The 24,044-nt window shown below is 55.9% G+C and overlaps 1 protein-coding gene and 1 pseudogene across 3 annotated transcripts in view; one reads left to right on the forward strand and one right to left on the reverse strand.

Moving 5' to 3' along the window:
• The window catches only part of PLXDC1 (plexin domain containing 1), a 56,480-nt gene extending 32,988 nt beyond the window's left edge, over positions 1-23,492 (forward strand). The window contains exons 8-14 of one of the 2 annotated variants that reach the window (XM_079797443.1): positions 7,189-7,284; positions 9,915-9,996; positions 13,231-13,291; positions 14,386-14,521; positions 18,206-18,241; positions 20,315-20,475; positions 21,984-23,492. In XM_079797443.1, coding sequence (XP_079653569.1) covers positions 7,189-7,284; positions 9,915-9,996; positions 13,231-13,291; positions 14,386-14,521; positions 18,206-18,241; positions 20,315-20,475; positions 21,984-22,103 — 692 coding nt within the window. In that variant the 3' untranslated portion in view covers positions 22,104-23,492. The remainder of the gene's footprint in view (positions 1-7,188; positions 7,285-9,914; positions 9,997-13,230; positions 13,292-14,385; positions 14,522-18,205; positions 18,242-20,314; positions 20,476-21,983) is intronic. The other variant, XM_079797442.1, reaches the window with a different exon arrangement.
• On the reverse strand, positions 494-1,797 carry LOC307115349 (U5 small nuclear ribonucleoprotein 40 kDa protein-like; annotated as a pseudogene). Its single transcript has 2 exons — positions 929-1,797; positions 494-705 (listed from the first exon to the last, which is right to left on the reverse strand). The product of its transcript is annotated as a U5 small nuclear ribonucleoprotein 40 kDa protein-like (transcript).
• Positions 23,493-24,044: the final 552 nt, after the last annotated feature.

Consider the following 24,044-nt stretch of genomic DNA (forward strand, 5'->3'; position numbering starts at 1 on the left):
AGGGTGCACTGACGCAGGGAAAGGAGTCGTGTGCCGTGAGCAGCATCCTTCTGCAGAGGCGCACGGAACCCACTCTTTATGGGGCCGGAGGGGGTCCCCAAAGTCCATGTCATTTCCTCTATTCATTTGTGTGTGGGTTTTTTTTTTTCTCTTGTAAAAAGGCATCTATTTGGCTTTTAATACGAAATGACTCAGAGAAACACAGAAATAAAATATACAAGCCAATTATTAAAATAAATCCCCAATAAGCAAATTTCAGTCACATTCCCTGTCTTCAATGTGGTTGAGAAAACAGGAAGCTACAAACCAACTAATGTCTGTCCCTTTGAAGAAAAGAAAAAAAAAAGTGCAGAAGAAAAAAAACCAAGCAGTCCCTGAAATCTGGCGGGTGGTTTTTAGAGGCCTCTGTAAGTTTGCTTTAATCATCCATCCTGGAGAAATGAGATGCATGTGGTGGCTGGAACACGGCCACCTCCTACTGGCTTCTTGATCTTCATCTGAAGGGAGGACGCTGGCTTGGGTACCACTTGATGCCACGGATGCAGTCTGAGGTCAAGCATCCTTGGAGTCTCCCATCCCTGATCTTCCCTGGATCTCCCCATAGACAGTCTCTGGATGCTGAGAGCATGATGGGCTCGTCGGGGCGGAAAGCCACTTCACTGATGGAGCCAGCATGGCCCGGCAGCGTATGCAGAATCCTCCTGCCTGTGGTATCCCACACCCGTGGTCGGCAAACTGCGGCTCGCGAGCCACATGCGGCTCTTTGGCCCCTTGAGTGTGGCTCTTCCACAAAATACCATGGCCTGGGCGAGTCTATTTTGAAGAAGTGGCGTTTGAAGAAGTTTAAGTTTAAAAATTTTGGCTCTCAGAAGAAATTTCAATCGTCCTGTTGATATTTGGCTCTGTTGACTAATGAGTTGCCAACCACGGTCCCACACATACAGAAACCTGTCGGCTGAGCCAGCTGCCATCTTGCTTCCATCAGGTAACCAAGGACATCTCAGAAGATTCCTTTCAAAGGTGTGGACATTTCCTTGAAATATCTTTACACATCTCTCTTTGGGAGCCAATGCCCGGACATCCCAGACCCGCACTGTGTTGTCCATTGCATTGGACAGAAGATAAGAGCCTTCAGAACTGAAACTCGGGCCGGTCGCGGAATCCGCAGGGCCTCTCACGGTGCAGGTCAGCGTGTTTTGACACAGGCCCCAGACCTGGTTATCATTGTCTTTTCACCAGAAATAACCTGATCGCTTGTGCCATTGAAGGTCATAGCTAACACCTGGTAGGTATTCTGAAATGTCTGTGTGGCTGCTTCCTTCCGGATGTCCCCAGGCTGACCTGTACCATCGTCACTGCCCGGGCAGACAAGCGGGGGGGCCGCTCCTGGCCGGATAACAGGAATTCACAAAGGACGGATGTCCCTTCAGCCTCTGAACCCTCTCACCTGTTTCACCACCCCACACTGCCACCGTTTTATCTGTGGAGGCTGAGAAGAGCATGCTGCCATCTGTGTTATAACGCAGTTCCCTCACTGCTCCACGGTGGCCCTTCAATGTTGCATAGTTACCACCGTCACCATAGCCACTCCACAACAACATCAGTCGGTTGAATCCTGCAGATGCTAAGGTGGATCCATGTCCTGAGAGAAGCGTGATTGGGGCTTAAGGGAGGAACACCTTGGAGGCCCCGCTGGCAGCCAAGCTCCCGGCGCCGCCTGCTGCTGTCCCGCTCCGGGCCCGACCCCGCCGCTCCCAACAGCGACTCCGGACCCTTGCGCGTCTGTTGTTCAATCATGGCGGTAGCCGCTCTCCTCGACCTATTCATTTGTTTAAGAAGCCTTTTCTTTTATGGACAGTAAAAAAAAAAAAAAAAAAGCAACTTGAGTGTAGCCAACGTCAGAACTGACAGATCCTGAGTAAGTGGAATCCGTGAGGGGAGACTTCGTTATTAAAGGCTCCAAATTGTAGGCTGCCCCTTGGCTGGCCCCACAATGGCCTCGGATGGCCCTTAACATGTGGGCCTTCTCCTTTACCAGAACTTTCCTTTCCTTTCACAGGCAGATGTGAGTCCAGAAATGTGTCAGAGGCCTGTGCCGGCCGCGGGGGGGGGGGGGGGGGGGGGAGGGAGGCTCCGGATCTGGCTGCAGAGGAGGGCGAAGGACCAGCCAAGTGAGGGCGTGGTGGGCGGGGACCTGTCATCCCCAGATCGGGCCTGTTTCGCCTCTGGCCTCTCTGGATAAAGGGTCCTTCACCGAACTCTCCATTGGAGCTTTTGATCCTTTTATCCGTCTGGGGGCCCTTTCTCCCTCCCCTCTTTTCGCTTCTGTTTTCCCCTCTACGCTGCTCGCTGAGCCATTTCTTGCTTCCCCTCCTCAGTCTGCCCCTTGCCTACTTGGCTTTCGTGCTGAGGAGGGACCCTCCTCGGGGGCAGGCCCCTCGACGTGTTTATCTCTGGGGCTCGATTCATAATTACTGAAGAAATAACCAAATGAGCGAATACATGAACGAGCGGGTGAGCACTTTCCCCCAAGCCACCACCTGATGTTTCTTTACATCATAACCACCCATCGTGGAGGGACGTTTGTAGCGGGCCCCATCCGTCTGGTTGTTCCGGACGATGCCGTTTCCATGGTGTCTGCGTGGAAACAAATGGGACACGGAAACCCCTCTTCCGCACCGTGGGCGTTTCTTAATCGGGTGCAGCAGGACTTTCCGTGCCTGGACCTTAGGGTTTCCGAACCTTTGATGAGTGGAAGCGGAGATAAAACAGAACGTCTCAAACTGCCAAATATGTGGCTTTGGGGTGGCCGCCGTGTCGGCTCCGGAAGGGATCTGCTGGTCATTCAGACAGACGTCATTGTCCTCGGGTGAGCCCCAGATGTTGGCAAAGTAACCCAGGAGCAAATAAGTCCGGCGGGGATGGTAAGGGTTCTGTTTACAGAGAAAGAAAAAGCCTTGTAAGTTGGCAGTTGGAATGAGCAAGTGTTTTAAATCGGAGGTATGTTTCCGCACACCTACCCGCCGCCTCCTTCCTGCCACACTGGTCCCCGCGCCCCGCTGGGAGGGCTGTGGTGGCTTTTGGAGGACATCTGACCACCGCTGGCTGCCCCTCACTCGAGGCACAACCCCAACTCCACTTCGAGCCCGGCTGGTGGGGAGACCCACCCCCCAGATTCTGCTGGGGACCCAGCTCTCCCTGGATGCTGCTTTTTGTCTCTGAAATCGGCTCCCTTGGCAAATCCCTGTCTCCTTTTGTGCCCCAACCCTGACCCCCTTTGTCCCTCCGCTTCACTTTCCTTCTAATCGAGGGCGGCTGTCCCTGCATCCTTGCAGGCGGAGAAGTCCTGCAAGCCAACTCGTCTACTTGTCTACTCGGAGCTCTAACCTGTCTGGCCTTCGCTGGCCCAGGGGGGTGGCCCTTCGGAGACAGGCCATAATCTGTGTGGGCTGGGGAGGACGGGTGTGCTTCCTTTGGGCTGCGGGCTGGAGTTAGAATATGTTGCTGAGGTTTTCTGTCTGTAACCCGTTCATGCATTCTTTCACAGTCATTTTAAATATATATATATTCTTATTGATTTCAGAGAGGAAAGGAGAGGGAGGGAGAGAAACATCAATGATGAGAAAATCATTGATTGGCTGCCTCCTGCACGCCCCCTACTGGGGATCGAGCTCGCAACCTGGGCATGTGCCCTTGACCGGAATCGAACCCGGGACCCTTCAGTTTGCAGGCTGGCGCTCTATTCACTGAGCCAAACCAGCTAGGGCTACCGTCATGTTTTGATGTCCTTTATGTGCAGGGCCTGGTGCTTGGGGTTGGGAGACAGAGACAAATAACCTGCAGGCTCTTCCTGTGGGCGCTTGCGGCCTGGAGGGGCAGGTGGCCGGCAAAGTGAACGTTGACGGGGCAGAGTAACAGATGGCGCTGGGCGCCGTGGAGCTCAGGGGAGGGTCACTGATACTCCCGGGGGTCGGCTGCCTCTCCGGGGGTCGCTCCATCCACAACATCCTCGGGAGTTGCCGAGGAGCTGAGGGACCCTCTCGAGAATCGCTGACAAGAAACACGCTGGGGTGGGAGGAGGGAAGGAAAGAAACGTGCCATCCTTTCCCTCATGTTCTTTGGCCAGAGTGTGAGGGGCTGGGAGAGGCTGAAAATGCCCCGGAGTCTCAGCCACGAGAAAACCAAACAAAAGGAGCGGGTGGTGAGAAGAAAGAGGAGCCCCCGTGCTGTGTGTGGCTCCTCGGCCGGAGTTGCCTACTTGAATTCCCAGGACAACCCCCTAAGTATAGAATAACTAGTTCCATTTGTGGATGAGGCTCGCTGAGCTTAGTCCCTTGTCCAAGGTCACACAGATGGTGAGGGCAGAGCCTAACCCTCCCCTCCCTGTGTGGTCCCTCTCCTGATGCAGAACTTCTCTTCCTCCACATTCTTGTCGCTCCCCACACATTCTTCCCCCTTCCCACTCGGCCCAGAGCAGACCCTGACCCGTGGGTAGCAGACCCGCCTGGTCGCATCAGAGCGGGTAGCACCAGTCCTGCAGGCGCAGGCCTCCGAGCGGGGAGCCACAGATTCCTGTTTAGTTCCAGGGCAGCGTTGCTGGCACCGAAGCCAGAGCAGTTTGCATGGAATGTGTTTCGAGGATGTTCTGCGGTCTCGTGTGTTTCAGGGGCTGAGGTGTCCGCCGTGACTCTGGAGTGGGGCAGTGGGGTGAGATGGGAAGAGAGCTTGCTTTGGCACCAGACCCCCCTGGGGTTCAATGCTGGGTTAAGCAGGAAGGAACAATTCCAAGATTAGGGAATAAATATTGAAAGAAACATAGCTGAGATATTCTTCATATATAACTAGAGGCCCGATGCACATGTTTGTGCACTGGTGGGGTCCCTCAGCCTGGCCTGCAGGGATCGGGCCAAAACTGGCTCTCCAACATTCCCCAGGGGATCCCGGATTGTGAAGAGGGTGCAGGCCAAGCTGAGGGACCCAACGGGTGCATGATCAGGGCTGGGGAGTGACTGTGGGAGGGCTCCAGGGCATGTCCGGCCCATCTTGCCCAGTCCCGATCAGCCAGACCCCAGCAGCAAGCTGACCTACCGGTCGGGGCGTCTGCCCCCTGGTGGTCAGTGTGCATCATAGCGACTGGTCGAACAGTTAATGGATGGAGGGACAATTAGCATATTAGGCTTTTATATATAGAGATTTTTAAATTTAATTTCTTTGGATGACATTTGTCGGTAAAATTATGTAGGTTTCAGGCGTACAATTCTATAACACATCCTCTATATTGTGTTGTGTGTTCACCACCCCACGATGAGATACTTTTTTAAGCAGCAGATGCCTCCCTGCTCCCAGATTCTTCATAAAGGAGGGAAACGGGGGCACCCAGCAGTTGCACAGGACACCCTCTCTTTCATGGATGCCCCAACTGAGTTCTACTGCCACTTTGGGGAACTTTCTCCAAACCCCCTTCAGCTGAATGAGAAAATTATCTCCTCGCCCACTCTGGGCTTCTAGTGACAAAAACCCAACTCGGACTAGGTTATGTGGGGGAAAGGGTCCCGTGGGGACACTGAAGTGGCCCACAGAGCACAGGAGAGCTGACAACTGGTCAGACAGGGACCAGGGCAGGATCTGGAACTCCAGAGTCTGGAATGCCACCAGTACTTTCTGCTTCTCTGCACAAGATAGTTTCACTTTCTGGCCTTCCCCAGGAGCTTGGAACTGTGGCCATTCATGGATTCCAAGCTTGCATCTTAGCTTCCTTCGTAGGGAGCAAAGGGGCTCTTGGTTACAGTTGCAAAGTCCCAGGGAAGGTCTCTGATTGGTCCGGCTTTCATTAGATGCTCAGCCCTGGACCAATCACTGTGTGGCCAGGGAGTCCGCGTCATGGAGGAAGAAGGCAACTTCCGCAGACATGTAGGCGGGGGTTGGGGGAAGTGCCCCGAAAGGGAATTGAAGAAGCAATCCGGAAGAAGAAGGGGTGCTGGGTCCACCAAACACTAAGTGGCCCTTTCCCCTCATGGGGAACTCGTTCACAAAGCTCAGGGGCTGGCTTCCTGCTTTTCAGAGCCAAAGGAAGCCAACCCCAAGTCATGGTTCTTGGGTGATTATGGGGGTGTGGTGGGAAATATCGGAGCAGCGCAGATTGCCATTTTAGGAAAAGTCTTTTCATCCACAATCCCAAAGGGTGTTAGATCATGTGTTTTTGTCTTTCTACTTCACAGACAAGAAACTGAGGTCCGCCAAAACCGGTTTGGCTCAGTGGATAGAGCACTGTCCTGCGGACTCAAGGGTCCCAGGTTCGATTCCGGTCAAGGGCATGTACCTTGGTTGCGGGCACATCCCCAGTAGGGGGTGTGCAAGAGGCAGCTGATCGATGTTTCTCTCTCATCAATGTTTCTAACTCTCTATCCCTCTCTCTTCCTCTCTGTAAAAAATCAATAAAATATATTTAAAAAAAGAAAGAAAGAAACTGAGGCCCTAAGGTTGTCCAGTGAGTTGGGAACAAAACTCAAATCAAAACGGGGGTGTCCTGACTCTGAGATCCTATAGGCAGTTTCTTCAGGGACGGAGGCAGGATATAAGCCTGGCTCCAGGCCCTGAACCTCACTCTGGCCAGGAAGGAAGAGGTTCTCCAAGGTCAGCCTGTCCTTCCCCAGACATGTGCAGAGCGCTCACTGCGGGTCAGGTTCACGCCTCATGCCCCCGCCTCCAGATAAAGCCTAGAGACCACACAGGGCGGTGAATGCAGCAGCAGGAGGGCACCTGGCCTGGGTGGGGGAGAGGAGGGCGTGGTCCAGGGGGGCTTGTCAGAGGAAGTAGCCTTTGAGCTGGATGTAGAAGGGTGAGCTTGACAGGGAGCGAAGGTGGAAATGCATTATGGGTCAAGGGCGCAGCAGCTGGGAAGGCACGGAGGCAAGCAGGAACGTGGCACCTCCTATGTCCTGACCCCAGGCGCAGCCAGGCCTCTGCACCGAGTAGTTAAACCTGCTGATAACACAAAGCTCTCTCAAGGTCAACTCCTGTCCGCCGTCTCCCCGCAGCACCAGCATCACGATCCCAGCTTGAAGGGTTTACTTCTTGCCCTCAGTTCCACTCCCTACAGCCTCTTGCCCCCCACCAGGCTCCTGGTACGGGCCTCAGAGCCCTCTGCCCGTGACCTGTTCCTGATGACAGGCTCTGCCTCTGTTTCAGAATCCCGGCGAAGGGCCATCTTTGAATACCACCGGGTGGAGCTGGACCCCAGCAAGGTCACCAGCACGTCGGCCGTGGAGTTCACCCCATTGCCAAGTAAGCGGGCGTGACTCCTACTGACAGGGGAAGGCAGTCTAGGGCAGCTGTGGCCTAGAAAGATCTTTGGAGTCAAACAGACGGAGTTCTACTCCCAGGCCCACCACCGTTCCCCTGTGTGGGGATGGCCACCGAGCAACTCGGGCCTCCATTTCTCATTTGTCTCCTGGGCCTAACACCACCTCCCTCCCAGAGCGTTGGTCAGGGTTTGAACCACAGTAGGGAGAGCTGAGGACACAGATGGCAGCTCTGGCACTACCTGGCACTTCTCGGGCCTGGGGTGCGGTCTGTGCTTGACAGACGACAGCTAGTTGTTCACACATCATTGAAACCCAGGAGAGGGGCGCCTCTCAGAACGTAGACGGAGCCCCAGGAAAAATAGTCCAGGAACGGAATGATCCACCAGGGAGAGAAGGGTGGACAAGCATTATGGGTCAATGCATTATCGGTGTATTTTCCTCAGAGGAGAGGGATGCTGGAGTCCACAGGCAGAGGCCATAGAGGATTTCGCCAGCAGCTCTCCAAGAACCATGGGCCCTGGCCCTCTCCCCTCTCTACACCCCATGCACCTACAGGTGAAAGCAGGTCATGGCCAAGGCCCCTGTTGCTGCTGTTTACCTGAAGGATCAGGGTGGGATGCTGGTCAGGATCTGGTCCGAGCAGCTGGGAGGCTGAGGGAGAGGACAGCACTCCCGACCTTGGATTTTTAAAGAGGGTTTTAACTTCTCTTCTGTCTCACGGTACCTCCCAGCTTGGGAAGCCATGACCTTTTCCCTGCCCTCGGGGGCATTCCTTGCCTGTTTCCCCGACCCCCACCTTCCCCTCTTCCCTGTATTCTGAATCTTTCTCCCTACCCCCACCTTCTCCTCTTCCCTGGAGGTTCTGGGAGCAGAGGGTCGAGAAAGAAGAGGAGGAGGAGGCTCTCGAATGCCAGGTCACATGGTCCTCTCCTGGAAATGAGGAAGGACACAGACACCATGGGGTCACAGGGCGAGAACACGTTGCAGGCCTCAGGCCTCCCTCTGGGCCAGAGAGGCCTGGGGCCTGAGCACGGTGGTTTCTCAAGAACTGCTGAGAGCAAATCTCAGATCCTAGGGCTTGAATAACACTTCATGTAGGAGCAAGGACATCCAAGGACAGGGCTAACTGCCCGGGCGGGCGGGCGGGAGAAGCGAACCATCCTGGGAATGAGTTTCTGGGACACTGTTTGTACGTGTGAGCCGCTTCCCACCCCTCCAGTGGGTGTGGTGAGCACTGACTAGCACGCAGGACATCGGAAATGCAGATGAGAAATAAAGGTCAGTGGGTCTTATCAGCACCCACGCAGCACCCAGGGTTTGTTTTCGGTTTCACCAGGGCCATTTAGGGGCCTGCAGAGTCACTGGGAATGGCCAGGACGTGGGCTCCCCTGTGGGTGCAGCTGGTGGGGGAGGGGACAGTGTTATGGAGGCTGCGATTGGAGCCCCTGGGAGGCCAATTAGCTTTGTCCTCCAAAAACTGCATCTCCCCCCACCCCCACTCCCACCCCAGTCCAGGCTCGCTCCCTTATCTATTGGGGGGGGGGGCGGGGAGGGCAGAATTATCCAAGATTCTTCCAGAGATGTGGACAGGCCATCTCTGAGCCCCTGCACCCCTTGGCTGGTCCCTCTTCTAGAAGACGCTCATGAAAAGGCGGTGTGGGGTGAGGGCAGGTGCTGGGGCAGAGGGACCCCACAGAGGCTAAGTGCTCAGACCCTCTGCTCAGACAGTCCTTCATTCACACCCAGACCGGCCACTCTTAGCTCAGTGACTCCCCCAAGCCTCCGTTCCCTCTTCTGTTCAATGGGGACAACAACAGCATCTATAACAGTAAACATGTTAACTGCCTCCCTCATGCCAGACACTGTTCTAGGCCCCCTGGATACGCAAGGGAGCAAACCAGCCAGAGCTCTCATTCTCAGGCCAGGCCAGCTCCTGCTTATTCCCTGCCCGTGGCTCTCCATCCACCCTTCCAGGCCTGCAAAGACCTGGCAGACAAACGGACGCAGTGCTGCCTACAGTCAGTCCCTCCCACAAAGCATCTAATGGTGTCCACTCTGTGCCCACGACGGCTTTTCTCCCACTCGCCAAGGGCTGGCTCCCAGCTTCCATCATGGAATGGGGGTCCATGGAATGCACACGGATTCCCTGACTGGCGGACTGTGGGAGAGTCCCATGAAAACGCACACAGTGAAGAAATGCATGCGATGTTTATTGAACCGAGGGGTCACTTTTCTGTCGTTGGTTGTCACGTCTTGCTTCTATCAGTGTGTTCTGCTCAGCTGCTCATGAGATGAGCCTTCTATTGCCGCTTTTCTGGGTGAGGGCCCGTCTCTCCTTATAAAAAAGTGCATGGGCTTTGTGGCAGCACCAGCTGAGGGCCTGAACCCCTGCCCCCCGCCCCAGGAGACAGAAAGAAGGAAGGAAAGGAGGGAGGGAAAGAGGAAGGGAGAGATGGAGGAATCAGGGTTGGACTCAAGTGAGGGAGGCGTTAATGAACTCCAGTGTCCCTGCTAGTCTGAGGCTGCAGAGTTCAGTAAGGACTCGGCACTCAGGAAAGTTGTACTTTTGGGGGACCTGGTCTTGAGGGGCCACTGCCTTCTGTCTTGCAGCCTGCCTGCAGCATCGGAGCTGCGATGCCTGCATGTCCTCGGACCTGACCTTCAACTGCAGCTGGTGCCACGTCCTCCAGAGGTTTGTGCCCAGACTGACCCTCTGGTCCTCGCAGGCAGTCTGTGGAGGAGGGGCAGAGGGTAGCATGGCCCGGGTCCTTGCCTCAGGCCTCATTGCCAAGGTGACGGGATCGGGATCGCTGGCTAGTCCGCTCTGACCCTGAGGACAAGAAGGTCACAGAAGGGAGCTTCTCCCTGAGGCTTGTGACCAGTTAAGGTGCCTGTGTGGCAGGGTCCCTCTGATGACATTGGGCTCCTAGAAACCCCAGCTGCCGCAGCCCCCTCCTCACACCTGGGAAGGGCTGGCTGGTCCTAGGGCAGGGCTTCTCAGAGAGGCCCTCGGTCTCCAGCGCTCCAGAATCGGAGAGCTGAGGCTCGTGGGTCCCGGGGACACGCCCCAGGCCCTGCATCAGCAGCTCTGGGAGAGAGCCCGCATGTCAACGTGGTGCCTCATGTGCACACACACGTGAGACCTGCCGGCTCAGAGACGGGGTGACCCAGAGACCCACTGCTGTTGGGGTAAGAGCTCCAGGACCCCAGGGGGTCTTTCTCAGGCTGCAGCGGGGTTTCCTGAAAACCGGGGGAATGGAAATGCCAGGCATCTGCGGGGAGCCGGGGCAAACAGAGCTGTGTTTGCTCGGTTTTAGGACGAGAGGCGGGTTCAGGGATAAAGTTCTTAAACCCAGCTCATCTTCCACTCCTGGTCCTGAAACCCTTTCCTCACAGACGAGGCTCAGAAGCTGAGCCCTGTTCTCCTGTCCGAGATAAGTAAATGGCAGAGGGGCGCTAGGTCTCTCATGAGAGTGGGATGCCTTTAAGGCAATCTTGAAAATTGCAAACTACAGAGTCCCCGAGTCCCCTACAGCTGTGATGCATCTGTCAGCGTTTCCTTTGCTCCTTTCCACCATCCTGGCGTAGAAATAGAAGCCATCGCCTTTACAGGCGGCCTGCCGAGCACACAGGACACAGGTCCCGCTGGGAGGAGAGAGTACCCCCCCACCCCCTTCCTTCCCCCTCAGGCCTCCCAGGTGTTCCTCCCACAGCTTTTATTCACTGTTTGTTTTCTCTGTAAGAGGGGCTGGGGCTCTGTGGTCAGAGAAACATGAGTGAGGAATGCACCGTTGTTTTAACTCCTCAAACACCAAAGAGCGTTTTGCAAAGTGTCCAGGGCCCTTTGCATGAAAGTCACAGAGAGAATGCACAGGGTGGACCCCAGGTGGGTTCTTTTACGAGTGGAGCCTCGCAGCGAGGCCCATCGTGTGCACTTTGAAGTTCGAGAGCCACCATCTGGGCGGCGTGGGCCGATGACCCAGAGGCGCCTGGGTGAGCCCTGGAACCCTGGGGCTGGCTGCCACGGCGTGACTCAGCATCTAGCGACAGCTGAGCCATGAGAGCTGCAAAATGGGTCAGATGGGAGCAAACCTCTCACCGACAGCCGCACGGAGCGCGTACGCCCAATCCCAGATCTTCACTCTGGTGCCAGGGAGCATGCCAGTTTCACGAGGGTCGGTCAGGCTGGGGGAGGGCAGGCCTCGGTGTGGACGCTGCCTGTGCAGTGGTTCTGTCAGCTGCAGGACAGAGTGCTTCATCAGAGTGTGCAAGGCTGACGTGGTTCTGGAAACGCCTGGTCCTCAGGTGCCCGCGGGCCTGGGCTCAGCCACTGCCAGCTCTCTGGAGCCTCGGCTCCAACCAAGAGCTCTCTGCAGCCCCTAAAAGGTCAGAGGGCAGGGCTGGCGCACTGGGGCCGGCCACCGTGGCCTCTCCCACCAACAGCTGCTTGCAATCACCACGTGGACTCTTGGCTCACCCTCTCCCCTCCACCGCCTCGGCCCTCAGCGGGCTCCCAGGACTTCCCCTCCCTGCCCTGGGCCTGGACCTGATTTAGACAATGTCACTGACCTTGGCGTTTTCCTGTCATCCCACATTGCGCCCCCCGGTGGCCCACTCTGGAGTCTAAGGGTGACCTTAACTCCAGGATTTGGCTCAGGAAATGAGCTTTCCCACGTGCCATTGGGAGGGTCCCAGGAGATGGTGCAGGAGCAGCATGTGGCTGAGGCAGCACCTGGCATTCAGAGGGCACTCAGTGAGCGGCCATTGCTGATGCCCTGCTTCTTGGAATCCGGGTTGGTTGGCTCGGGGCTCAGCAGGTGATGCTCTTAGACCAAGGATAAAGGCTCAGTCCTTGAAGGGATCATTGTGGCTTAAAAGAAACGTTAGTTCCCATCCTCCAATAGTGCCCCTCATCCTCCGTCCCCCACAGCCAGGGCACAGAGGACCCGAGAGAGAGGCGTGTGGGTGGCTCAGGGCAACAGGCGGAGCAGCTCAGAGTCATCCTCAGAAGGAACCCTGCCGGTGCCCGGGGGCCTGGGCCCTCAGCCTCCCCGTTCTCGGGCAGATGCGCAGGCAGTTGCTGGTGCAGAAAGTGAACTAGCCATGAGTCCTTTCTTCACGCTGGTGGCGCGTGATGTTATTTTCCCCAGCAGATGTTCCTGCACTGGAGTAGGGCCTGATGGATTCCCCTGGCACCAAAGAGTGGGAATCGGAAATTCAAGCACGAGGCCGTGGAGAACATTCTCTGGTTTATCCTCACGCCTCCGCCCCTTCCCTAGCCAAGTGCTTGGCGCCTTGCAGCCCAGCGGAGCTGCGCAATGTCCTCTCCGGGAGCCCTGGGCGGCCAGCTTTTTGTCTCTGCCAGCCTGGGGCAGGACCCTCCTGTCTGCCCTTTAATGTCACACGGGGGGGCGGGGGGTGTTGGCTGAACCTGCTGAGGTCCAGCTTCACCCAGCCTCTCCCTGCCAAGTGCAGGCCCTTCCACGCCAAAAAAGGGGTCTCGGGGAATGAACAAGACTTCCCCAGATGAGACCACGCGTGTGAATTCCCTGGATTTTTAGCCATTTCCTGGCGGCCCCAAGTCAAGGGGACCCCAAAGGTCATGGGAGGTCATGGGGTCTGTCTAGCCCCCTACACACTCGTCTGGGCAGGGGAGGCCTTGTTCCTCGGGAGCTGGGTCAGAAAGAAAGCGAGGGTTTCCCAAATGCCTTCCCATCCTCCTGGGGAAGGAATAGAGGGGCCAGGAGGGTCTGACTCCTGATTCCACAGCCGCCTGGTGCTGAGGGCCGCTGCCCAGTGGTCTCGGGGAGCTGGACCGCCCGGGCCCTGGGAGAGCTGTTGCTGAATGGGGGGAAAGGAAGGGGAGAGCTTCTCTATCCACTCCCACACCCTCACCTCCACCTCTGACCTTTGGTTCCCCCTGCAGGTGCTCCAGTGGCTTTGACCGCTACCGCCAGGAGTGGCTGGCCTACGGCTGTGCCCAGGAGGTGAGAGGCGTGCCTGAGCCAGGCTGTGGGGAGCAGCAGGCCCTCGCCTGGTAGCTCCTCTCAAGGTGCCTGGTTCTCGGTGAAATCGTTCCCTCCACCTGGGACTCGGATCCTCTGGGAGGCTGTGCCCCTGGGGACATCCGTGAAGCAACTGCGGCTCCAGCCTTCAGCTTTTGGGGGCGGCAGTCATTCTGGGAGTGAGGAGGGCTGTCGCAGGCTCCTCCCATTTAGCATCCCATACCTGTTCTTTCTCACTAGTGGAATCTCCCAGAATGCTCCGCACTTTGATCCTGGGTGGGGAGCGTCCTGTTGTCACCCCTTATACTAACACGTGGGTCATCCATGTGTCCTTTTCTCCCTCCCTTCCCCTCTCCATCTCTTCTTGCAGTGCAAGCACACGCCCCTGCATGCTGCCCTACGTTTGCTCTGATTTACTCCTCACGTGGCCCCAGGAGCTGGAGCTGGTGCCCCACTGACCAGAAGGGGAAACTGAGGCTCAGAGAGGTTTAGTGACTTGGCCTGCATCTCACAGTTGGTGAGAGGGCAAAGGTGCTGGGCCCAGCATTTAAACGTAAACCCCCAGGCCCCACTGTTTTATTAGGAAGGCTGGGTGAGCAGTCTTTTTTCTGGCCTTAAAAGAATCTTGTCCAGGGCCTACTTCTACCGTTGGCCATTGGTGAATGTACAGATTTGTTCTGTTTATTTAAAGTTGGCATCTCGGCTCCTTCCTTGAGGAAGGATTCAAAACAGTAGACAGATTCATTGCCCTGTAAGATAAGATGCTTTCAGGGCTGGCCAGTGTGGTTCAGTGGCTGAATGTTGACCCATGAACCAGGAAGTCACAGTTCCGTTCCCTTTTATATATATATATATATATATATATATATATATATATATATATATATATATATATATAAAAGCTGCTTTCAGGATAAAGTGGAAAGCTTAAAGGCATGCAGGGCACAGCTTTGGCTAGATCCCCATGCGTGGACCATGCATGGACCACCAAGGGATGAAAGCGCCCCACCGTCCTCATTTGTGTGGCGCGCCCATCAGCGAGGCCTCTGTCCAGGGCGGCCTGGTCTGTCTTACAGGCGGAGGGCAGGACGTGTGAGGACTTCCAGGACGAGGGCCACTACTCGTCTTCCCCTGGCAGCTCCGTCAGCCCTTCGGATGGAGACCACAGCACCACCTCCTCCTCCCTTTCCTTGGACAGCCTCACCACGGAAGGTAACGTCGGGGGAGGAGGGAGAGAAGCCCTGGGGAAGGGCGACTGCCCTGGAGTATCACCCTCTCTGACAGGGATTATCTCGGGGAATAAGAATTGCCCTGTCCTTTCACAGATGAGGGGCCTGAGGCTCAGAGACCCCCATTGGGGTCACTTGCTGGTGAGAAGCAGAACCAAGTTTAGAATGAGGGGACTCCACCCCAGGCTCTAACGCTGTGCTGGCCCACGTCAGGGCTGAGGGGAGATGATTGTCCAGCCCAGGGCCAGGCATTTTGTACAATATCTCAGTTCATCTTACTAGCAATCCTCACAGAACCTGGAGGTCTTATCCTCCCTGTGGAAAGAATAGGCTCATTCTAGCCTGGCCACCGTGGCTCAGTGGTTGAGCGTCCACCTAGGAACCAGGACGTCATGGTTCAATTCCTGGCCAGGGCTCACGCCCAGGTTGCAGGCTCAATCCCCAACTGGGCAGAAGGCAGCTGGTCAATGATTCTCTCTCATTATTGATGTTTCTCTCTCTCCCTTCCTGTCTGAAATCAATAAAGATATATTTAAAATAAAAAGGAAAGAAAGAATAGACTCATTCTAAACACTCAGACATGCCTCATTTCCCCATAACTTCTCTTTTCTCAACCCTTATCCAGCTGGAGTGCGGAGAATCCCACCTCAGGCCTGGGGCTGGCAGAGGGTCAGAGTAGGGCAGCTGTGTCCATCTTGGTGGCTGCTGATCTGTCCCTGTCTCTTCAGGCCTGGCTGTCCCGGGAGCTTCTCTGCCATCCTGAGGCCTGGGAGGGGGTGTCTTGCCGGAGATCCATCCACTTGAGGCACCACACACGGTCTCCAGAAGCCTGTGCAGGCCTGGCTGGGACTGGCTGTGTAAAAGAAATTCCTTTCTCTTATCCATGTTCAATACACCAAATCTAGGTTTCAGCTCCTTGCCTCTAGGCTAAGACTAGAGACCTGTAGGCTCTTACCACCCCCCCTGAGCCAGGTACCTGTTTGAAAGGGCCAAATGGCCCAGCTGGTATGGCTCAGTGGTTGAGCATCGACCCATGAACCAGGAGGTCACGGTTCAATTCCTGGTCAGGGCACGCGCCCAGGTGGCAGGCTTGATCCCCAGTAAGGGGTGTGCAGGAGGCAGCCGATCAATGATTCTCATCATTGATGTTTCTTCCTCTTTCCCTCTCCCTTCCTCTCTCTGAAATCAATAAAAATATATTTAAAAAGAAAAAGAAAAAGGGACCAATGGGCCCAGCTGGTATGGCCTAGTAGTTGAGTGTTGACCTATGAACCAGGAGGTCAGGGTTCGATTCTGGTCAGGGCACATGCCCGGAGTTGTGGGCTTGATCCCCAGTAGGGGGCGTGCAGGAGGCAGCCAATCAGTGATTCTCTCTCAACATTGATGTTCCTATCTCTTTCTCCCTCTCTGACATTATTAAAAATACATTTTAGAAAAGAAAAAGAGAAAGAAAGGGGCAGATGGAAAGGAGAGAAGAAGGAAGTGACTATGTTAAAGCACCGTTCAGCCACGGGCCCATTTTGTAGATACAGGCAAGTGAGGTTCTCAATGCAGGTGTTAAACTTTAGAAGGCACCCCCCCTCCCACAAAAAAAGCAATAATCAGGATCAATAATATTTTAATGCAATATTTGTAAAAACCAAACTTGATGCCAAAAATTCCATAATGAACAAAATATCAAAATTGTAAGTAAAAGACAGGGGATCAGACCCTGTTTCATTGTCTCACCCTAATTCCAGCCCTAACCCCTCACACAGAGGTCGGTTCAGGGCTGGGACTCCTGAAAGAGGAATAAGTGAAGGGGAGGAAGGGCACGCCCTGGGGGAGGAACAGAATATGCAGCAGCTCAGAGACGTGCGAGCGGAGGGTGCCTGAGAGCCTTGGGCAGCTTGTGGCAGCCACCGCAGCCGTCTGGAGTTGTGGCGAGTGACATGAGGCAAGAAGATCGGGGACAGATCGCAAGGGCCTTGAACACCTGTGGACAGAGAGAAGCCGGCAAAGCCTTTAAAATGACATAGATGGGCCCTAACTGGTTTGGCTCAGTGGATAGAGCATCGGCCTGCAGACTCAAGGGTCCCAGGTTCAATTCCGGTCAAGGGCATGTGCCTTGGTTTCGGGCACATCCCAAGTGGGGAGTGTGCAAGAGGCAGCTGATCGGTGTTTCTCATCAATGTTTCTAACTCTCTATCCCTCTCCCTTCTCTCTGTAAAAATTCAATAATATATATATATTTTTTTAAATAAAATAAAATGACATAGATGGTGCCCTAACCGGTTTAGTTCAGGGGATAGAGTGTCAGCTTGTGGACTGAAGGGTCCCAAGTTCGATTCCAGTCAAGGGCACATGCCCAGTTGCTGGCTCAATCCCCAATAGGGGGCGTGCAGGAGGCAGCCAATCAGTGATTCTTTCTCATCATTGATGTTTCTCTCCCTCTCCCTTCCTCTCTGAAATAAAATTCTATTAAAAAAATAAATAAAATAAAACGACATAGATGGTGGTGGAGGTGCTGGAGGGGGAAGAGGACAGGACCCATGTTGGCAGCCCTAAACTGTGGCCTGGTCCCGTTAGTTTAGAGTGTTGCTGCTTAAAGCAGTCCTAGAGTGTTGTCCCGACAGGGAACCCTCGCTTTCCTGTCCCCACAGGACTTCGGGGAAGAGCCACAGGAAGGGTCAGCCGCTGGAACACATTTAGCAAGCTCGAGGTGGAGAGAGACGGGGTGTTGGTGTGGAAATCTGTCCTCCACATCGTACCCTAGGGGAGGTCTCCAGGCAAATCTGATCTTTTTAAAATATAGATATTTTTATTTATTTCAGAGAGAAAGGGAGAGGGAGAGAGAGATAGAAATACCAATGATGAGAAAGAATCATTGATCAGCTGCCTCCTGCAAGTCCTGCACTGGGGATCGAGCCCACAACCCAGGCATGTGACCCGACTGGGAATCAAACTGTGACCTTCTGGTTCATAGGTCGATGCTGAATCACTGAGGCACGCCTGCTGGGTGGCAAATCTGATCTTGTGACACATTCACCCCCTCCTCAAATCCTTCCTCAGCTTCCCATTGCCCCTTAGGAGAGCGTGAAAGGTCCTCAACGTGGTGCCAAGCAGCCGTGCCCCACCCCCCCCAGCCTCACTCTCCACACCCCTGCCCCATCCTCACCACCCTCCGGCTGCACTGGACTGCTTTTTATTTCTCAACTGGCCAAGTTCTTGCTGGCGCTGGGCCTTTGCTCATGCTCTTCCCTCCGGCTAGAACCCTTTCCCCAGCCCTCCTCCTGTCTCCCTTGGTCTGGTGAGGCCCCAGTCAGAGCTTCATTAGGCTGGATCTTAATGGTCCCTCCCTCCATCCAACCTGTTAACTCCCTGAGGGCGGAGACCAAGTCTATCCTCAGTGCCTGCTCCCAGTGCTCAATTCATAGCTGACACTCCATGAGTATTGGTTGAATGAATGAATGAACATGAGACTAGGAAAAGCTGGCTTGTTCACGGCCTTCTACCATTGCACTGCTGTGTGACTTTGGGCAAGTCACCTCCCCTCTCTGTGCTTCAGTTTCCTTGCCTCTGAAATGAAGGGTTGGACTGAACCTCCCTGAAGTCCCATCCAGACCTAGAGTGACAAAGGCCGTAATGATTCCACTAATCTCCCGCCTTCTCTCCTTTCTTTTGGAAGATGACACTAAGCTGAATCCCTATGCGGGAGGAGATGGTGAGTACAGAGCTGCCTGCCCTCTTCAGAGCCCAGCCTCTTGGACCCGCCCCAGAGGAGGCCCAGCAGTGCCTGGCCTCCGCTTGCATTCTCAGTGGGGGAGGGGCAACAGCAGCAGCAGCCTGCGCTTCCTAGACCTCCCGCTGGGTGGGAAGGCAGGGGCTCCTGGGCACAGGCCCGCTAGATTGAAGGAACATGTATCTCCACTAGAATTTCCCATCTTGGGAACCTCCTGTGGTTCTCTGCTCTTGAATATCCACCCCCCTAAAACGAGAGAGAGGAGACGACTGGGCTGCACCCGGGCAGCGTGGTGGTGTGCGGCCTGTGGCCTCACCGTGAGCGAAGAGCATCTTCTCTCACGTCAGCATTCCTTTGACTCCCCGCCTGGGCTGGCAGAGGGTACCTCAACGTTGGTCACCATTTTTATAGGGTGCCGGCAGGTGGGGTCCCCTCCCCCAGGATTACCTGGGAGGCCAGTCTCACTGATGAGGTGAGGTGGCCCCACCTTTCCTGCTTTTGCCCAGAGCCAGCTCAGGCCTTTGCTGCCAACTCTGCAACGGGGAGGTGGGAGAGCCCCTAACTGCAGGGCCTGGGAGGTCGGGGTCCCGCAGGAGAGAAGAGGCTGTGAATGCAGCGCAGTTTGATGGTGGCTCCCACCAGGGGTGGAGCTCTTCTTCTGTGGGCAGCCGGTGTGAGTGCGCGTGTGTGTTGGGGGGTGTGGGCGCAGGGTGGAGGGGCGCAGCTGAGCCACATTCCCCTCTCTACACCCTGTGTTCATTAGCCCAAGTCCTGACCATCAGATCCCCAGCGTCACTGCAGGCTGCTGGCTGGCTGCTGGCCAGGTCAGGGGAGGCCAGCTTGGGGGGGGGGGTGTCTCCCCTCCGCTCCCCCACCTGTTGGCAGACAGATGCACGAACCTGCTGCCGAGTGCCCCAGGGGAATTTCTCTCCCCGGTTTCCTCTGCTTGCAGAGAAGAGGGCGTGGGGAAGGCAATGCTTTTGGATGCATGTAAAAGCCTTTTAAAAATCCCATCCCACCCACTAGCCGTGTAACTAAGATGAGATTATTCCTGCCGTTTGCATGCTCCTCTGTGTCTATTTCGTGATCTCCACATCCCTTCAGGGTCGGGAGGAGAAGCAAATAGCAAGGTGGTATCAGGAAGTTAGCTGGCACGGGCTCTGTCCTTGGACAAACCACTTCACCTCTCTGTATTTCCATGACCTCAGCCACACAGGAAGGGTGGGACTGGATGCGCTGCCAGCTCAGCCGTCTATGGAAATACCCCGTTTCCTCCATGGAATATATTTCAAATGCTTGGGATGCTCTCAAGAGTGGCTGCTGGTTTATTGGCCTTCAGACGACCTCGCTCATGTCTTTTATTGAGCTCCTACGATAGGTTGGCCTTTTTTCCCTAAGCGCTGAGGACATGGAGAGGAATAAGACACTGTCTCTACCCTTCAGGGGGTCACAGTCCGGTGTCATGGACAGGTCACAGTCCGGTGGCCATTTTGCTACCATAATACCTGGCGCTTATTGGGGTCCTCCGAGATACCAGCCAGCGTCCTCAGTACCTGACAAGCATTATTTTGTTTGAACCCTCACAATAACCCCAGCAGGTCGTGATTATTACCCTTGGTCTGCATAAACGATCACTGAGACACAGAGAGGTTAAGTAATGTGCCCCAGGCCACACAGCTAGTAAGGGGCAGAGTCTGGGTTTGAATCCAGACAGCCAGATTCCAGTTCCCCAGCTCTTCACCTGTCACATGCCCAGTGTGAATTCCCTAAAAGTACTTATGTGGCCTGGGGATCAGTGAGAACTTCTCTTGTGGTCCTTATTCCATCGGCATTTGGGCAACTTGAAACGATTTTGAAAAACCACCTGACCCGAGCCAAGAACGTGAATGCCCTGCCCAGGATTCCACCCGCTCCAGCCCCGCCTCTGTGTGAATTGGATACGTGGACAGAAGGGGGTGTCAGCTTCCGCCTCTGGGGCTCTGTCAGCACCCAGGACACCATGCCCCCCCCTTCCCTGCTCCCTGCAGCAGCCCTGCCCTAACGGTCTCTCCACAGGCCTTCAGGACAACCTGTCCCCCAAGACCAAGGGCCCCCCGGTGCACCTGGGCACCATCGTGGGCATCGTGCTGGCGGTCCTCGTCGTGGCGGCCATCATCCTGGCGGGGGTTTACATCAGCGGCCACCCCACTTCCAACGCCGCGCTCTTCTTCATCGAGGTCGGCTCCCCGCTCTGCTTCTGCCTCTGAGTTTCCCTGGCCATTCAGTACCTGCCTCTCCCCAGCTCATCCCTCCCCCGCCACGCGCCCGGCTCCTGTTCCCACCTGAGGAGCCTTCACCGACTCCATCCAGGCCCATCGCACACTGGCTAGTGCCCTTTTAGCCCCCAAGCCCCAGGGAACGCCTCCGGGCCTCCTGTCCTGCCTGCGTTTGCTCTCCCGCTGGTGAAATGAGGCCCCAGGGAGAAGAAATGGGGCCAGAAACGCCACACATGGCCACTGAGTGCTGGGCAGCCCACCCCTAATGGTCTATGGTCCCGCGTGGCCGGACTCCAGGCCCGGTGTTTGTCCAAAGCCATAATGGAGCTGAGGTCTCTGCCTCTTTGCTGTGAGGGTTCTGTTTGTTTTTTGTTTTTTAATTATTATTTTTTGAGAGTGGGTTTGCTAAAGCTGGGGACAGTGAACCAGGAAGGGCTTAGGACAGAGGAAACAACTGGAGCGCGTGTAGGCGGGGCTGCTTGTGCTCTCTAGAAATGTCACGGGAGAGAAAGGAGGCGGGGCCGCTTGACGCACTGGGAAGTCAGAGAAAAGGCGGCCTGGAGACAGGTCCAGGGGGTGAGCCCGGGACGAGCTGCCGCTGCCCAGTGCTCCCCTGGCTGCAAGTCTCCTGGGGACCCTGGGAGTTCAGGAGATGAACGCCCAAGAGGGAAGAAAGGCGTGGGCCTGCCCCCGGGAGGGAGAGCACGCTGCTGTGTGGGTTCCTTAGATCAGACTCGACGAACCGTGATCACAGGGAGCTTGCACTGAGGATGCTACGGTTTTGCACGTCTCAGAATCTGGAAGAGCCAGCCCACGCTGCAGCATGGGAGTGAGGCCCAGCCCTCTTCATACTGGGCCACGGAGCTCAGCAGCTGCTGTCCCAGCCCCGCGCTTGGCTTCTCACTGGCTCTCCTCCTGGCACAGCGGTGGCACCTCTGTGACCACCACCTCCTTCTCAGGGTGCACTGACCTCCTTACCCAGAGGCCCAGGTGGTTCCCTCCTTTTTGTTCCCTCGCCCCCTGTTTCTTGTGAGTCCTAACCAGTCATGCATAAGCCTCAGCTGGCCTGGTATCCCCAGCCACAGGGGTGCTGCTGGGGTAGGTCTGAGACAGGCCCAAGAATCTGCAATTTTCATAAGCTCCGCAACGGACTCTGTGGTAGGACCTGTTCTCTCGGCATTTCCAGCGCCTCCCAGGTCACCCCCTCTCTCACCTGCTTCCTCACTTTCCACGGTCTCAGGGCTCCTCTCCGTGTGTTGCTAAAGCTTCCACCTTGAGTCCCGCAGCCCTCACATCCCAGCAGCCTTTCCAGCAGCGGAGGGAGGGCCCTGACCTTCGCCCAGCACTCAGTAGACCCCTCCCCCCACTCCGTGTCCTTGTAAAGAGAGTCTCGGTGCTCCCCGCTGTCCTTGGGGGGTGGTCCCCAGTGGGTGAGCTCATCCCCGCTGACTCTGGTCTGTTCCCCGCAGAGGAGACCTCACCACTGGCCGGCCATGAGGTTCCGCAACCACCCCAACCACTCCACCTACACCGAGGTGGAGCCCGCCGGCCACGAGAAGGAGGGCTTCGTGGAGGCCGAGCAGTGCTGAGGCCAGGTCCCACCTCGGAAGGGCAGAAAGGCAGCGGAGAAGGGATTTCTGTGGGCCTCCTCCGGACACACCCCGGCCGGGAAGAGGGGACAGTGGTGGCTTGTGGAGCCAGAGCTACAGTTTGGCCATCACACGCCCGTATGGAAGCAGGGGCAGAAAAGCAACCACCTTTGAGTTTTTAAGGAACAATAACCCACTTTCATCCTCTTTTGATGCCAGGGGTCCCCCCTTCTGGGGCTGTCAACCGTCTACTCTGTAGCTGCCCCAGAGACCCCCTCCCGCCTGGAGATGACCAGACGCCCCGCTCCTGGTCCCCTAACGCCCCTGCATAGGACACAAGAGAAACTGAGCTCTGGACTGGGGCCGCCACCTCCCAGGGTCCATAGGCTCGAGAGCTGGTCCTCGTGGCTATGGGTCTGGCGCGTTCCACCCTGCTTCTGTGGCCGTGGGAGGCCGGAGGAGGAGTTCTCTCCACCCGTGAACACGGGTTCAGCAGCTCTCGGCCCTTCGCCACGCCGCCGGAGGGAGGAGAGCAGAGGAGAGGGGAGAAGAGGACTCCGGGGGGAATTGCATCTTTAGGCTTTGCTCCCTCAGCGCGCCCTTTCTGCTGGGAGCCGTACTGCTGTGTGGGATGTGTGTGCAGCCCGTTTACGCCAGCTGTGGCCCAGCCTCGGCCGGGCGGGCCGGGAGGGCTCTTGATTCCAGCGGCACCGGTGGTGTCCATTGTGTTCCCTGGCGTTTTCCCCTGTCGGTGCAGAGCTTCCCTGATTCCTGTTCCTCCTCCTCCACGCGGGGTTTTGGTAGCCATGGAAGAGAAGCGGGTGGTTGGACGGAGACATATCCAGCAGAGAACTTCGGCTGCAGTCTGTTGAGCAGCAAAGCCACCGGAACGGTTGGGACACAGGACACAGGACACTCACAGGGGAAGGAGGGACTTTTCTACGGAAAATTGTGACCTGGAGAGTTGCCTCCACCGCCTCGGCTCTGCTGGAAGTTTGGGCGGGGCGGGGGGGGGGGGGGTCAGAGAGTTTGAGCTCCCAAACGTGAGCTGGTTTTAAGGGAATTCTGTTCCAGAGATGAGTTGAGGCTGTTCCTGAAGAGCATTTGAAACAAAAATCTATGGCCCTGGCCCCCCGGGCTCCGTTGGTGGAGTGCCATCCTGTGCATCAGAAGGTCGCCAGTTCAATTTGTGCCCAGGTTGCAGGTCCAATCCCTGGCTGGGGAGTGTGCGGGAGGCAATCGATCAATGAATGTTTCTCTCTCACATTGATACTTCTCTCTCTCTCCCTCTCCCTCTCTCTCTAAAAACCAATAGAAAAATATGTTAAAAAACACACACAAATAAAATGAAAATCTATAGCTCACCCTCGTCCAAAGTAAAAAATATTGGCAGTAAATAAATGGTAAATCACAGCCTCCACGTAGTCACGCCCTTTCATGCATTGTCACTGGGGACCCTGCAAAAGGAAGAACCCGGCCTCCTGAGGTGGGGGGTCGGGAGTCCACAAACAGCCAGACACATCCGAGCACTTGGCAGTGGCCTTCCCGTCACTCCATGGTTTTTCCTCGCCCAGGACGCTGATGACAATCAGAGTAGGAAGCGGGCTGGCCCTCGGACATATACTCCTTCACTGAAATTCATGCACGGAGGGGAGGTCACTCAGCCCTGCCTGCACCCTCTCGCAATCCGGGACCCCTTGGGGGATGTCCGACTGCTGGTTTAGGCCAGATCCAGGATTGGGCCTAAACCGGCAGTCGGACATTCCTCTCACAATCCAGGACCGCTGGCTCCTAACTGCTCGCCTGCCTGCCTGCCTGATTGCCCCTAACCACTCTGCCTGCCTGCCTGGTCACCCCTAACCCCTCTGCCTGCCTGCCTGATCACCCCTAACCACTCTGCCTACCTGCCTGATTGCTCCTAACCACTCTGCATTCCTGCCT

This window comes from Cnephaeus nilssonii (genome assembly GCF_951640355.1).
Source record: "Cnephaeus nilssonii genome assembly, chromosome: 19".
In the NCBI taxonomy this organism is placed as follows: Eukaryota; Metazoa; Chordata; class Mammalia; order Chiroptera; family Vespertilionidae; genus Cnephaeus; species Cnephaeus nilssonii.